A 15,961-nucleotide genomic window follows, 5' to 3' on the forward strand; every position below is an offset into this window, starting at 1 on the left:
ATTGGACAAACTGGGATGTACAAAAAATCAATATTAATATATATATATATATATATATATATATATATAAAAATTATATATGAATACTTTTGCACACCACACTTTTCAGTTTTTCATTTGTAAAAAAATGTTGTAAAAAGATTTGAAAACCATGTATAATTTTCCTTCCACTTCACAATTATGCACCACTTTGTGTTGGTCTATCACATAAAATCCCAATAAAATACATTTACGTTTGGGGTTGTAACGTGACAAAATGTGGAAAAGTTCAAGGGGTGTGAAAACTTTTGCAAGCCACTGTATATATATAAACTATGGGCATGCTTCTTAACTGTTGCTTACTGACAAGCAGGAAATTATTTTTATACTTATCTCTGAGATAACTAATAAACCAGTTTCGTAGAACAATTTGAAATTTTATTTATCAAACAACTGATGTTTCGCAAACAAAAATTGTTATCCAATGGATGTCAAGTTCACAAGGATTGCAAATAAATGTTTTTTTCGGTCTACGAACGTTAATCAGTGTAGTAACTGTAATCTACTTTCCTCTTAGAAAAAATAGGCACCACATGCTCAAACATGCATTATTTTTTATAAACCTATCAAGAAGGAATATAACAATTTGAAGTTTTCAGGATTACAATCATCAGATGATTTCCACAATATTGTATATCTGTTTTATTAGCAAATGTGTGTGGTGCCCCATATATATGTTGGATTTGCTACAAAGTACAAGAGCTGGTATGTTCGATGCCAGCCAGCAATGAACATTCAGTTTCTACATTATCTAACCCTGGCAGGCTTGATATAAAATGCTTAAATGTTCCCCCCCTCACCTTAAACCTATGTGCGCCGGCTCACGTGTTGTGGAGAGGGATCAGATCCCATTGCTTAGGTTGTGTGGGATCAATGATTGCCTAAAAACCAGTGGAGGAGGTGTTTGTGGAGGGAAGAATTATCTTGTGGAATGGGATGATGACCAAAAAAAGGTGCGTAGGAATGGGGTTGGTGATCAGTGCATCCATGAAAAGCCTTGCATGATCACAGTGTCAAGACATAAGGGTGTTAGTGTATCAGAGGATCAGAAAATCATGGGGTTGGTCTGGATGGTGATTTGATGGTTCAATGGTACTTTATTGTCATGTGTTGTCACCGGGGTACTGTGAAATTCATTTTTGTATACAGTCCAGTACAAAAATCACTATAGGTAAACACTTAGATTAATCTTAGATTATCATCTCAGGTACAATGCAAGTGTATAGTAGTAGTTCACTGAGACAGTATACAGAATCTCCAGATTTGGCACAATTTTCAAGTCCCAGTTGTAAGTGCAGGGTTTTTGACCTGACCATGAGTGCCTGTTGTCCTGGTGACATTGCAGGATTGGCCTGGCTAAGCATAGTTGTGGGGTCCTCTGCCGCTCCTCCACTGCTGCAAGCTGCATACGGTCCATGCGCTCGGCCTCTTGGAGCAGCGCACAGTTCAGCCGAGCCCCAGGCTGTTGCAGGGTCTCCAGCGATCCACTCCACCATCAAGGCAGTGCACTGCCTCTCGCAGCCGGTCTGCTTACCAGCTCTCCATCCGGCTCCTGCGAACGGACCTTCTAGATGGGTTCCCAGTCCGTGACGCGGGTCCTTAGTCTGCAGCGGGCGAGCGGGGCCTTCCGGGGTGGGAATTAGTTGCACTGGGGAGTAGTGGGATTGAGAATTATTATTGCAGCATTAGAGAATGAACAGAGAGATTAAAGGTAAATGTGGAATTCATACAACAAGTCCACCGATGCTTTAGAAGAATCTAAAGAATTGTGACAATCACCGAGTGATTCTCCGATAATGTGGTCTACCTCCAACACATCGCTTCATATAAAGAATTGCTTCAAAGTATTATGTAATCCAGTATGCCCCATTGTGGAAATTGCATCAGGAATATGAAGATGATTCCTGCCTGGAATCACTCCCTCAAATTTTCAGGAAGACAATATTTCATCCAGTAAATGTCATTTTTAATAGCATGACATTGAGAAAAACAATGTCAAATGAATATCTACAAATGTCATTTACTCAGCCACTCTGAATTTGTTTGTGTTCATGCATAAAGTGTGTCTGGCTCCCAGAAATATTGGTTTACATTAGCCTGCAATAATAATTGTTGCGAGCTGCTTTATTTATAAAAATCCTAAACAGTCTTGTTTCTTTCAAATTCTGTGACAATCTTGTTTCTTTGAAAACCAACAAATACAAGAATCCGATGGGTCCCTTAGAACCTTAAAAATTAGCACCTGTTAATCATAGCCTGAATCTTAATTTGAATCTCCCTCACTAGCTTTGCACTGTAACAAAGTAAATATTGTTGTATTTTACATTCTTTCTCTTTTAGGCCTCGGGTTCAGTATTGCTGGAGGGATTGGAAATCAACACATTCCTGGAGATAACAGTATCTATATTACCAAAATTATTGAAGGTGGAGCAGCACAAAAAGATGGTAGACTGCAAACAGGGGACCGGCTACTTGCTGTAAGCACTATTTTATATGTCCGAACTTTAAGGCATTTGATCCCCTTTTGTCCTTTCAGATGTGAAACTGAAAGTATTTTGACAGTACACTGCATCTCAAGAAGAAGAGTCTCAACCCGAAACGTTACCTATTTCTTTCGCTCCATAGATGCTGCCTCACCCACTCCAGCATTTTTGTCTACCTGCATCTCAAGAAAGCAAGTTTGGAGTAATGATACATTTTGGAAAGATAATGAGAAGCATTGTAGCATTCTAATGTGGGTGGACTGATAATGAGACCTGGGGGCATGCATACTCAAAATTCTGATGATAGCCAGACTAGTTGAGAAGGATGGTTAAAAAAAAACTGACATGGCGTCCCTTGATTTATAGATATGTAGCTAAAAGGGTGCAAGAGGGAAGTCATTATGCTGCACTTCTAGAAATCAACAATGGGATCTTATACAGAGTATTTTGCCTGAAGAAGGGTCTCGACCCGAAACGTCACCCAGAAACTTCTCTCCAGAGATGCTGCCTGTCCCGCTGAGTTACTCCAGCATTTTGTGTCTATCGAGTATTTTATCACCACTCTTTAGGAAGAATGTTGCCTTGCACAAGTTGCATTAGTCACTTATGGAATTGTAATACAAATGAAGAACTCCAGAAGTAAAATTAAGGAAACTGTGATTGTTTTCTTTTGAACAATGAATGTTGGGGGGATATAGAGATATTCAAAGCTTTATGGCAACTTGAAAGAATTGGGGAAAACTTACTTCCACAAGTTTCAATAGTTAAAAGTAATATTTGGCAAAAGAACTTAAGATGAAATAATATTATGTAATTAATAACGTGTTTCCAAGGGTTGTGGTAGCAGATTTGATCATAACTTTCAAAAGTGAAAGTTTGTGGTGATTTTTTGTAAAAGCAAGAGAGTGGATCTCATCTGTTATCTCTCAAAGAGATAGGACAACCACAAGGGGAAAGTGTGAATTGTGGGGATGCATATTTGGATGGAGTAAATGCAAAGACCTCACTCACTATTTGTGCCGGGCAGGTCAATAACATCAGCCTGCAGGAGGTACGGCACGAAGAAGCTGTGGCGGCTCTCAAGAACACTTCGGATATGGTCTATTTGAAAGTTGCTAAACCTGGTGGTAGTCATCTTAATGATGTATATGCACCTCCTGACTATGCCAGCAGTAAGTATTTACAGTGTATTAGTTATATTTTAGCATTACATTTCTCACAGTAGGAGATGAAAACTTGCATAAGAAAGTCTTTGGCTGGAGATTGCCAATAGGTTAGTTTCATATCTGTAATTGGAAGTCAGTTCTACAATACAGTGGGTGAGTATCTAATTCATACCACCACCCATTAGCCCCAAACTAGCCCAATGATTGCTTTATCAGTTGAAAGTTGCTAAACCTGGTGGCACTCACCTTAATTCCATATTTCTCTGCCTGATCCATTAAGCATAGACATTTTCTACAGCCTTACCCCCTACATACCCATGGTGCATTTCATACTCTCAAAGACATGCACTCAGTCTGACCAACATCACATTCCAATGTGTCATTATTGGCATTTTTGCTTCCCTGGTCTCCATTCTGGCCCAGTCTACCTTTGACTAGATATGGTGCATAGCTGACCACCCTCACAACTGTTTGTACAAAATCAGGGTAATTCTTACTGTACATTCAGAAGGAAATCTGCGCTCTTCTAGATCAGAGAAAAATATAAAGGCTTGTTATTCGTGCATTACCTTTCAATCACAGGATAATTTCCAATTGATCATGAAGTTTTTAAATAAAAAACACTGTTAAAAAGGCCTTAGCCAATTTGTGCATAGCAAGCTCCAGCTGAGATCAATATAATAATTAACAGATAATTGATTTTGATTTGCGTCAATTAAGGAATAAATATTGAATACCAAGGATGAGGCCTGTTCTCTTCTTGGAAGTATTGCCATTAGAGCGTTTATATCTGGTTCAGACAGCAGGTGATTTCAGCATCATCTCCTAAAGACATCACTTCCAATAATGTAGAAATCTTTCAGCAGTGCATCAGTATATCACCCTGAAATTATTTGCTTAAATGGCTGGAAGCTTAGTGTAGAGACCGTGAGGATCAAGGCATTTCACATTCCAAACAAGCAACATTTTGCTGCTCCTATACACGAGCATAGGGCAACATGAAAAGGATCACATTTATTCTGGCTAATAAATAACATTTGAATTTAAACTGTTGTTCCTCATTAACTCAATCCATTTATCTTTATGTTGCAGCATTTTCAACCCTCACTGATAATCATGTGAACTCTGGTATGGGTTACATGGGTGGAGTTGAGAACAAACCCACATATCCATTGCCAGCAATCACTTCAGGCCGTTACTCTCCAGTGCCTCGGCACGTAATGGGCGATGACGACTTCACAAGGTCAGTCCCTGCTAATACAGTGCAATGGCATGCAGGCTGTGAGTGTGCACAAATTCTATGAGTGGTTCAAATTGCTCTGGCAGCTCTTGCGATGGAAGAAATATCTTTTGTAAAGCAATGCTTTTGTTCATTTCTTTGAAGTGGATTAAAATCTAAAATTTATGTCTCAAAATTTGATGTTGCACCAAAGAAGATTGGTTCACAAGATTGAAAGATGTGGAATGGAGTAAACTACTGAGTTTAAATAATAAAGAGAAAATAGTGTGCCATATGAAATATTAGCACAAAGGAAAAATAATTATCATGGTATCTTTGAGATTAGAAACCAGGAATTGATTCATAAAAACAGAATTTCGATCCTGAGTGTAATTTATAAAACAATTTATAATTTCCATAATATTAGGATGATAGTTAACAAAAGCCTTTTTAAAAAAAACTCAATGTGTGTTTGTTAAAGCTTGTTAATGTCAAGCCTGTGAGGTGAAGGTGAAGGTGAGGGCAAACATAATAAATATGTTTCCATGAGAACCCCAAGCTCCTCTCTGGCTGTAAATATTTTACTGGGATTGTCACATGCAAGGAAATATCCAATGCACTGCTGTTAAAACACTATATTTTTAACGTCATTATTCAAGTTGCAGCAGGAGAATATGTAGCATTTCCTAGGGAGTTATCCACAGATGTTTCAAGACATAATTAATTCTAGGATGTGTAAATACGTTGGATTTTTCCACTTCCAGCGACAGCTGCAGAAGCAGAGCAAAAATATTTTAGAATGATTGCAAGGAAGCAGAGCTTATGGCAGAGAAATGATCGGATATGATGTTGTACTGCCATCAGGTATGCTTATGTGAATAAATAAATAAATGAAGAAATAAAGAATGAAAAACTGAGAATGGCTGTAGCCATCAGAAAGGAGTACCTCCACCCAAACCTCTTTCTACCCCCTTTGATCATCGCCTATTTTTTTAGGGCACCAGCATTATGAGGACAGCGGTTTGGATGCTCCCTTATGCCCCTGTCCCACTTAGGAAATCTCAACGGAAACCTCTGGAGACTTTGTGCCCCACCCAAGGTTTCCGTGCAATACCGGGAGGAATAGTCTCCTATTGATTTTTGTATCTTAATAGAAGCAGATGAAAAAGAGACGCATGGTGAAAAGCAGAATGAGAGAGAAAGCTTGTGCCATGAAAGAGTTTTTTATTCTGCCTACTTGTCTGACTAGATGACAAGCAGGAACCTTGTACTGATTTTTTTAGCATGTTACCTTGCACTGTTAGAAGGTGAAGTAAACAATTATAATAGTGGTGTATATTTCTTCCTTTAGTTTAGTTTATAGGTTAGTTTAGTTTATTATTGTCACCTGTACTGAGGTACAGTAAAAAGTTTTTTGTTGTGTGCCATCATCATTGAAAAATCTAGATTACATAGATTACACAATCAAGTCGTTCACAGTGTACAGATACAGGATACAGGGTATAACATTTAGTTCAAGATAATGCCCATTAATGATAGTTCAAACTTCTCCAATCAGGAAGATGGAAGGTCAAGATCCCACTCTAGCTGGTGAGAGGACAGTATTGGTATGTGATGAATAAAATTGACTTTGACTTTAACTTCAGTGGGATGATAACAGCTGGGAAAGAACTGTCCCTGAATCTTGAGGTATGCGTTTTCAAATCTATGTACCTCTTACCTGGTGGGAGTGGGGGGGGGGGGAGATGGAGTGACTGGGGTGAGACTGGTCCTTGATTATGGTTTGGAGGCCTCTGAAAAACTCTTAGCTCATGTCTTTCTGTCCCTCGTCTGTACTGCAAGGTGGAATGGATTGCGATTGGCATCTGGGGATGAGTGCTGCCAATACAAGGAACAGCAGATGCTGAAATCTTGAGGAAAACACAAAGTGCTAGAGTAACTCAGCGGGTCAGGCAAATTCTGTTGAAGGAATGGATAGATGGCAATTCATCTCAGGACACTTCTTCAGACTTCTCCATCTTCTCCGTAGCCATTTGTGAATATCAAATATGAAAATATTATGTGTAGGAAGGACCTTTAGATGCTGGTTTACACCAGAGATAGACATAGAATACAGGAGTAACTCAGCGGGACTGGCAGTATCTCTGGGGAGAAGGAATGGAGGATGTTTTGGGTTGAGAAATCTGAATGTTTGAAGAAGGGTGTCAACCTAACCCCATTCCTTCTATCCATAGAGGCTGCCTGTCCCGATAAAAATATGATCCTTCTCTATTTGTCTTTAGACGTGCCACGGCACTACCTCTGCTTCCTGGCTTTTTAGGTATTTTCCTCGAATACATTATATGCTTCTCTATTCCAATGGGACAATGCTACTTCTCTTTCAAATTACATCTTCATTTACAGCCCTTACACCAGTGTTTGATAGGTTTTCATTTATGACCAGCTCCTATCCTGTTCACAACATGCTCATTCTCCCTGCCAGCCCGCAAGCTCAACAAAGCATGCTGTGAGCACATCTCCTCTCTTGTCTCCACGTCAACCAATATCCGGCAATATGCCAAAAGCCTGCTGTTGGGCACCTGTGGGGCAATTACCACAAATAAATATTTCTGGGGTTCTCATAAATATCAATGGCATCCATCAGCCATGCTGAAGCTGCATAAGATTAGTGTCAAAGATAAGAACACTGGGCTACAAACAGCTGAAAACATTGGATAAAAGGGAGGATTTGGATTAGCTGAAGCTTTGTTTAAGCAACTGTCATTGCAGGTAGCGAACAGCTGTCCATATTTACCCTCATCAAGATCTTCCCCATCTGATGACTGAATATTTTCTTTTGATGTGCAGCAAATCAAAGGCAATTGTTGGGGTCAGAATTTAGTATTTTTCGCTGACTCACCATGACATTGAGGGATGTAAAGAAAGGAGGAAAGAATTCAAGCGGGCAATTTGAAAGGCCAAAAGGGGCCACGATATGGCTTTGGCAAGTCAGATGAAAGAAAATCCCACTGTTTTTTATATCTATATTAAAACAAGAGGATAACCAGGGAGAAGGTAGGACCGCTCAAGGATAAAGGAAGGAATTTGTGCTTGGAGTCTGAGAATGTAGCCGAGGTACTAAACGAGTACTTTGCATCTTTTTTCAGAAAGGAGCAGGATATGGAGGACAGTGGTAAAGATGGCATATGGTATACTTGCTTTCAAAGATTGTGGCATTGAGTATAAGGGTTTGGAAATCATGAACCAGCTTTACAGGACTTTGGTAATATAGCCCGCTTTAGAGACCTCATTTGGTAGATAATCAAAAATGTTTCCTTGGATAGAAAAGCCATATACTTGTGGGCATGGTTTTAAGGTGACGGGGCAAAGTTTAAAGGAGATACGCAGGGCAAGTATTTTACACAGAGGGTGGTGAGTTCTGGGAAACGCTGCCAGTGGTGTTGGTGGAAGCAGTTACAACTGTGGCATTTAAAATACTTTTGGATAGGTATATGGAACTGCAAGGAATATGGGTTATGTGCAGGTAGATAAGTGATGGCCGTGACATCATGTTCAGTACAGATATCGGGTGCTGAAGGGCCTGTTCTTGTGCTGTAATGTTATATGACACTACAAATTCCATGCTCATCAGCCAGAAGCAAATTGAACCCAAACTGTGAGATTAACAGTCAGCCTTTGACTTGCCATGTCAATTAGTTCTGAAATGGTTTGGGGTGGCACAGTAGAGTTGCTGCCTTACAGCGCCAGAGACCTAGGTTTGATCCTAACTATTGGCGCTGTCTGTACGGAGTTTGTTCATTTTCCCTGTGACTGCGTGGGTTTTCTCCGGGTGCTCCAGTTTCCTCCCACGTACAGGTTTTGTAGGTTAATTGGCTTCTGTAAAATTGTAAATTGTTCCTAGTGTGTGGGATAGGGCTAGTGTACGGGCGATCACTGGTCGGCGTGAACTCGGTGGGCTGAAGGGGCTTACGTCCGCACTGTATCTGTATCTAAAGTTTAGGTTAGGGTATAGATTTATTATTGTTACATGTACCGAGGTAAAGTGAAAAGTTTTGTTTTGCATGCTATCCATGAATCATATGCACTTAACAACTCTCAAGTAAATTGTCATGTATCACTATGATGAGATAGTAGCGATCACACCAAGAGGATTAGGATGGTCAGGAGGTGCCAAGTTACTGTGGAAAGAAGAAACAGCAGACGCTGGTTTACAAAAAAGACACAAAGTGCTGGAGTAACTCAGCGGGTCGGTCAGCATCTCTGGAGAACATGGATAGGTGAGTTGTGCCTACTTTGAAGAAGTTCTCCTCAAGTTATGCCTACATTGAAGAAGTTCTCCTCAACTCACCCATCCATGTTCTCCAGAGATGCTAATTGATCTGCTGAGTTCTTCCAGTACTTTGTGTATGTTATTTTTAGGAGCCAAGTTAATGTAAGGTGCCATGAACACTGTGGCTGTAGTCAGTCATGGTCTGAATTTAGGGTATCCAGAAGTTGTGGCACAACAGCCATGCATTTCCTAGTGGCCATGAGGAATATTTTTAATTATACTGGCCTTGGCAAAAAAAGGTGTCACCAACTTGGTGATCAATGATCACCTTCTGCAATCTCAAGCAAGTCTATGGCAAAATTGGCAGACCATGTTATTTACACTGTAATGAGAAAGAGTGGAAGCAGGACATGCTGGGGTTACATGATGCCTTTGCTGATTTGCACATTCCTGTTATAGCCCACTCTGCCCCATTCCTCTGCTGAAAGGGGCAGCCATGGTCCAGCTGTGAGGGCACCTTACCAACTAAGCATATTTCTTGAAATTTACAAAGCTGCAACAACTTCCAGGGCCACACACTTTGCCACAGAGATAAAAGAGTAATACAGTACTGAAATGGACCCCCTGGCCTAACTCATCCCTGTCGATCAAGATGTCCATCAAAGTTGGTCCCATTTCCCCAAGTTAAATCCCAATCCCATGTAATTTCTATCGTTGTACCCGCTCACTTCATATCCGCCCCTTCCTCTGTGTGAAGAAGTTGCACTTCAGGATACTTTTAAATCCTTCCCCTCTCACTTTCCCACTTAAAGACTTCTTTCCTATAACAGGGTAAACAAAACTCTACACAATATTCCAAATGCAGCACCACCAATGTCTTGTATGACTGCAACATAATGTCCCAGTATATACTCGGTGTCCTGACTGTTGAAGGCGAGCTTGCCACAGCTCTACACCACTCCCCAGGGCTTTAACAATCACAGAGTAACACCTACCCTGATTTGATTTCCCAAAATGCAACAACTCATACTTACCTGAATTGAACGACACGTTGCAATTCTGGGCCAATTTGCTGTAATCTGCTGCAATTTTTGTCAACCTTCTTCACTGTCAGTGATATCTCTTATTTTAGTGTCATCTTCAAACTTAATAACCTTGCCTTCTCATCCAAATCATTGAAGTGAATGATGAACAACCATTGGTCCAGCATTGACCCCTGTGGCATACCACTCATCACAGGACTCCAGACCGATAAACATCTTTTCATCATCATCCTCTTTCCTACCATCAAGCCAATTATTTATCCACTGAGCTAGCTCTCCCTGAATCTCATGCAATGTACCCTTTCAAACCAGCTTGCCATGCAGAAACTTTTCAAAAGCCTTACTAAAGTCTATTTAGACGGACCACCACCCTGCTTTCCTCAACCCTCTTGGTTACTTCTTCACTGAGAACAAATCAAGCCAATTATGGTTCGACATTGATATTCTGATTACTCGCATGTAACTGTTTCTTTAAATAGTGCTGTCCAAACCGTCTTTGTACAAGTTTTGCTAAGTTGCAGGGTAGAGCACTAGGTTTTATTAAAACCACAACATCACCACATTAAATACTTTAATGGTGCTCCCTGTTGTTTCAAGTGTGCACCTAAACTGCTTTACCGTATTCCTGAGTAAAATGGTGATGAGGTTCCTGTGGAAACCAGGCAGCTAATTCTATAGCCCCATTCAGGTATCCAGAAATACAAATAACCACTTGTTCACCTTCGAACTCTGCACCAGGATACTTCATTCTTATTCTCTCTCTCACTCCCTCCCTTTCCATCTCCCCATCTCTGCCCTCTCACTAGAACTTCAATCCCCTCCCAACCAAAGATCTTAGAGCAGATCTCTGCTCTAAGATCTTTGCTCCCAACTGCACTGTTGAATTTAAATATCTTCAATCTCTCTGAGCCAGTGCATTTAGGTATTCTAGCCAGCGTGATATAGGATTGGATTGTTGTGTGCCTGTAGGTGGAGTGATGGATTATGCAATAACCACTGTGCTACAGGAGTTATAATCAAATTCACGACGTCGGCTGGAAATCGGAGCTATTATGTCTCGAGATATTCAATACCAAGAGGCTGTGTGAGTAGCAGGATATTTTGTGATATTCTTTAAATGAACAATAAGCTGTCTGAGGCTTACAAATGTAGTAAAGTTGAAGCAACAACTAGAGATTACTTCATTTGCATCTTTAGGAATGTACTTCCTGGTCATGGAGCAGCTTGCAGGTTTCAAACAGTTGGGCAGCATTCTATACAGAAACTAGCAAAGCATAAAAGGTACTTATCAGTCACTCCTCGGTAGGAATACTTTTCTCTGAGACTTAGTGTTCAGACTCTAGGCAATCAAGGTATTTAGCATTATCTCCTATAATTCTAGAGCCAGTATTACAAACTGATTTGAGGCATGTAAATATATGTTGAAACTTGAGTTTTAATCCTGTAAAACTCGAAAGTTCACATTCATAATTTCACATGAAATTTCAAGCAATTTGAATGTCCAAATCGGGAAAAATGACCAGTGATATCAAATAGTGAAGTGGGATTATCAGAACTTGTTCCAATGCAGTAGTACTTCAGTACTTTACTAAAACCTTTATAATGTAACCCTTGCAAGGCCTCACATCACCTCTGGGCCTTGCACACAGCCAGCATGTATTAAAGAATGACTGTCATGGTGCATGTAGTTTTCAATTTATTGACTTCATTGCACTCTGACTATTTAAGTATATTTGTACTTTTACAAAGTTTACTTGTTGCATGCGAATTTTACCCCTGTATAGCTAAAGTGCTAATGTACAACTCTAATCCACAACCTGAAGCTGGCGAACTGCATTCTGAGCTGAGATTTTGAGAGTGAGAGACAAATTAACTTAAAAGGGAATATTCACTGTCAGAAAATGATTAATTTTGTGTCTCAGTCCTGAAAAGTGCATCAGCAATATCACACCCTTGGAACATTTACTCTTTGGTTCAGAGAGTCCTGAGAAACAAATGTTGTAAATAGTTTTTAAATTGCAGTTATTTAAAGGAACTCAAAGCACCATCATGCTGGTGTGTGCATGTTGTGATATTGTAGAGTGATATCTTGCAAAGGAGATGTGAGATATTTGTTCTTAAACTTAGCCATAAACTCTTTTTAATCTATGACAGATAAGATATTAGTTTGTTGGTGCTCTTATTTTGGGCATTTTGAGTTTCCAGAAACTGAAAAATGTATTTGGCAGCGCATATATGGCAAAATACAGCAGACACCTTGTCCATGATGTTATGAATGCACGTGGGGTGAATGTCCAGCACCAGCTTGCAGAGCAGACCAATCACAATGGTAGAGATTGTCCAATGCTGATCTGAGTCCTGTGCTGCATTTTGGAGCTCGGTTTTCCAGCATTTAACCTCCAGTAACTTCTCATGGCACAACACTAGGAAAGTTTCCAACCCAGACAACTCTTCCCAGCCTGGCCATTCACACTCCATCGCCAGCTTGTTTACATAATTAGTAGGCAATTCGCAGGTCAGTTGCTGATTGTTCTATTTTTCTGACTGTTGTGATTATTCTTACGTATCCTTGGCACGCAAGTTACGTGACCTCGTGGTCGCGTTGAGGTACACGGGCATCGTATGGCCGCGCGGGGCCGGTCCCACTTAGAAGCGTGGAGGGGATGTAGTTGTGCGCGACAGTGCGAGACTCCGAAATTTTTGTAGTGAACAAAATCTTTGCACGCCAACGGCCTGTCGCGGAACTGACGGCCAAAGTGGGACAGGCCCAAGTCCCTGGCGCAATGCAACGTCTCACCTTTAACAGCAGCAGAAACTGGCAAACGATCGCCGAACTCGGCCTGGGGCTCACGACCGTTGCGGTCCGGATCCGCCCCCACTTCTACTCCCAGAGCGGGGCCAAGAAAATTGAAGATAGACACAAAATGCAGGAGTAACTAAGTGGGACCAGCAGCATCTCTGGAGAGAAGCAATGGATGACGTTTCGGGTCTAGACCCTTCTTTTCAGACTGAAGAAGTTTCGACACAAAACGTCACCCATTGCTTCTTTCCAGAGATGCTGCTGATCCCGCTGAGTTACTCCAGCTTTGTGTCCATCTTCAAATGACATCACGCGCTCCAGACCGCTGTGCGTACTCTTGGAATCGCGCCCGACCTTCGCGGGACCGTCTCGGCTCAACGCGACCATGAGGTCGCGTAAATTTGCCAAGGACACGTAAGTGGGACATGCCCTTAAAACTTCTTGGCTCAAGTTGTAAAATTCCAGTGTCATAGTCATACAGCGTGGAAACAGGCCCTTCAGCCCAACGTCCATGCTGACCAAGATGAAACATTTACGCTAGTTTCTTGTTTTCACCCATAAAAAACAGTTAACAATAGCATGTTTTTTTTTATCATCGTCACTTTTTTGCATATCTATCATTCATTTCATCTCTCCACATCACCGCCTATATCGCTTGTTTCCCTTATCCCTAACCAGTTTGAAGAAGGATCTCGACCCAAAACATCACTCATTCCTCCTCTCCAGAGGTGCTGCCTGTCCCACTGAGTTACTCCAGCTTTTTGTGTCTATCTTCTGTTTTAAACCAGTATCTGCAGTTCCTTCTTACATATTTAACCATTTAGTCCCATTTGCCCTTGTTTGGCCCATATCCCTCTAAACCGTTCCAATGCATGTACTGTACCTGTTCAAATATCTTTAAAGTGCTGTTACATTACCAGCCTCAACTGCTTCTTCTGGCAGCTCGTTCTGTATACCCACCATCCTCTGTGATGTATTCAAGAGAGAGTTAGAAATAGCTCTTAGGGCTAACGGAATCAATGGATATGCGCAGAAAGCAGGAACGCGGTACATAATCACATTGAATGGCGGTGCTGGCTCGAAGGGCCGAATGGCCCACTCCTGCACCATCTTCCATATTTCTAAGAGGTTGCTTGCCCCTTGGGTTCCTATTAAATCTTTCCTCTCTCACCTTAAATCTATGCCCTCTGGTTCTTGATTCCCCATACTCTAGGTAAAGACTCCATGCATTTACCCAATTTATTCCCCTCATAATTTTATACAACTATGTATTGAGGCATCTGAGGCACACCACCAGTCACAGACCAGCAGTCTGAAAAACAACCTTCCACCATCACCCTCGTGAGGCCAATTCTCTATCCAGTCGGCTCTCTCTTCTCGGATCCCATATGAACTAACTTTCCAGAGCAACCTACCATGCAGAATCATCGTATGCCTTGCTGAAGTTCATAGCTCCAAAGTCTATGCTTTGTGCTCAACCTTTTGGTTACCTTTTTAGGTTACTCCTCATCGTAGTTGGAGGTCATCTTTAACTCAGTCACACTGGTAATTGCTTTCTTTGATAATCTCCAGGAGACACTGGGACAGCATTTCTCAACCTTTTGACCCTTGCGGAACCCTTGAAATAAGGGAACCCCTACATAAAAAATAATATTTTTCTTTATTAATCTCTTTCTTTCTCTTTCATAAACTTCATAAGGCATAAGGCAATCATAATATATTTTTCTGATAACTGGTTTCAGCAAAAAAAAACTTTTTTCTCGTTTATTGACATTGCAATAAAAAACCTGAAATCAAACTGCTTGTTCAAGAGACCTCATGAAGAGGTTTTCATTCACACAAAAAAATCAACCATATCTGTAAAAAGAAAAAAGAAAAACATGTTAAAAAGATAAATAACTTGATAAATAACACTTAAACAAATAAAACTGAAGCAAATGAAGGCAAACAGAACTAACCTTGGAGGAGAGTGTGTGTGAGAGAGAGAGAGTGAGAGAGAGAGAGAGAAAACAACACACAACTTTTTTGCAAACTTCTCACAAACTAACAAAAACATACATAAAAAAACTTTTGATAAACTTACAAAAATAAACATAAATATACTTATTTTTATAAAAACCTTGTAAAATAACTAAATGATAGGTAACAATTACTAAATAACGTGGGTGAATGAAGGACTATACCTGCACGCCAGGATGCCCGTGCTCGACCACCGGAGCCTTTAGTGACCGTCCAATACCTGTTTAAATCTTTCCCATCCACCAATACATCCAAAGTTCAAATGGTAATCGTACCCGCATCAGACAGTTTTAAGTAATTCTCCCGTGAATTTTATTCTAAGGAAAGCATCAGTAATACTTGAAGGTCAAAACACAATTATATTTACTGAGGAATGTATATCGATGTATTGGTGACACATCGTACAACAGTGTTAATACGATGTTAACAGTGGCAGTTAACAAATAATTTTCGGCTCAGAGGAATACACGACTCCAATCGTACTCATTAAACCCGAGAGCTTTTTAAAAATGTAATATTCCAAGGCGGTTTTGCTGCAATCTGTTTTGTGTATTGTATGTGGAATGGATGAGCGCCTTGCTACCATTTATCATTACCAAAGGATGACATAAGCCCTGTTAACATCACGAGAATTCACTAACACAAAAATGACTCAAAAATGCATTTACACATGATTAGCCTATTTATCACTATTTCTCTCGGAACCCCTAGCGACCTCTCGCGGAACCCAAGTGTCCCGGGGAGCTGTTGAGAATGCTGCACTAGGTGCTTCAGAAGATGCATAACATACTGAAGACTGTATATTTCACACATATGATGATGCCATTTTGGCAGATTTACACGACTCATTTACATATTTAGATTCAAACATACAATGCTTTCTTTCTCTGCAAAACTGTACCACAGATAAACACCATAGATG

At 40.5% G+C, this 15,961-nt stretch overlaps 1 protein-coding gene across 8 annotated transcripts in view; it reads left to right on the forward strand.

The window, feature by feature from the left end:
- The window catches only part of dlg3 (discs, large homolog 3 (Drosophila)), a 389,240-nt gene that overhangs the window by 228,628 nt on the left and 144,651 nt on the right, over positions 1 to 15,961 (forward strand). For 7 of the 8 annotated variants that reach the window (XM_055643654.1, XM_055643656.1, XM_055643657.1 and 4 more), the window contains 3 exons: positions 2,380 to 2,516; positions 3,550 to 3,694; positions 4,781 to 4,931. In XM_055643654.1, the coding sequence (XP_055499629.1) occupies positions 2,380 to 2,516; positions 3,550 to 3,694; positions 4,781 to 4,931 (433 nt within the window). Of the gene's footprint in view, positions 1 to 2,379; positions 2,517 to 3,549; positions 3,695 to 4,780; positions 4,932 to 11,163; positions 11,305 to 15,961 lie in introns of those variants that run through there. The other variant, XM_055643662.1, reaches the window with a different exon arrangement.

This window comes from Leucoraja erinacea, chromosome 12, assembly GCF_028641065.1.
Source record: "Leucoraja erinacea ecotype New England chromosome 12, Leri_hhj_1, whole genome shotgun sequence".
In the NCBI taxonomy this organism is placed as follows: Eukaryota; Metazoa; Chordata; class Chondrichthyes; order Rajiformes; family Rajidae; genus Leucoraja; species Leucoraja erinaceus.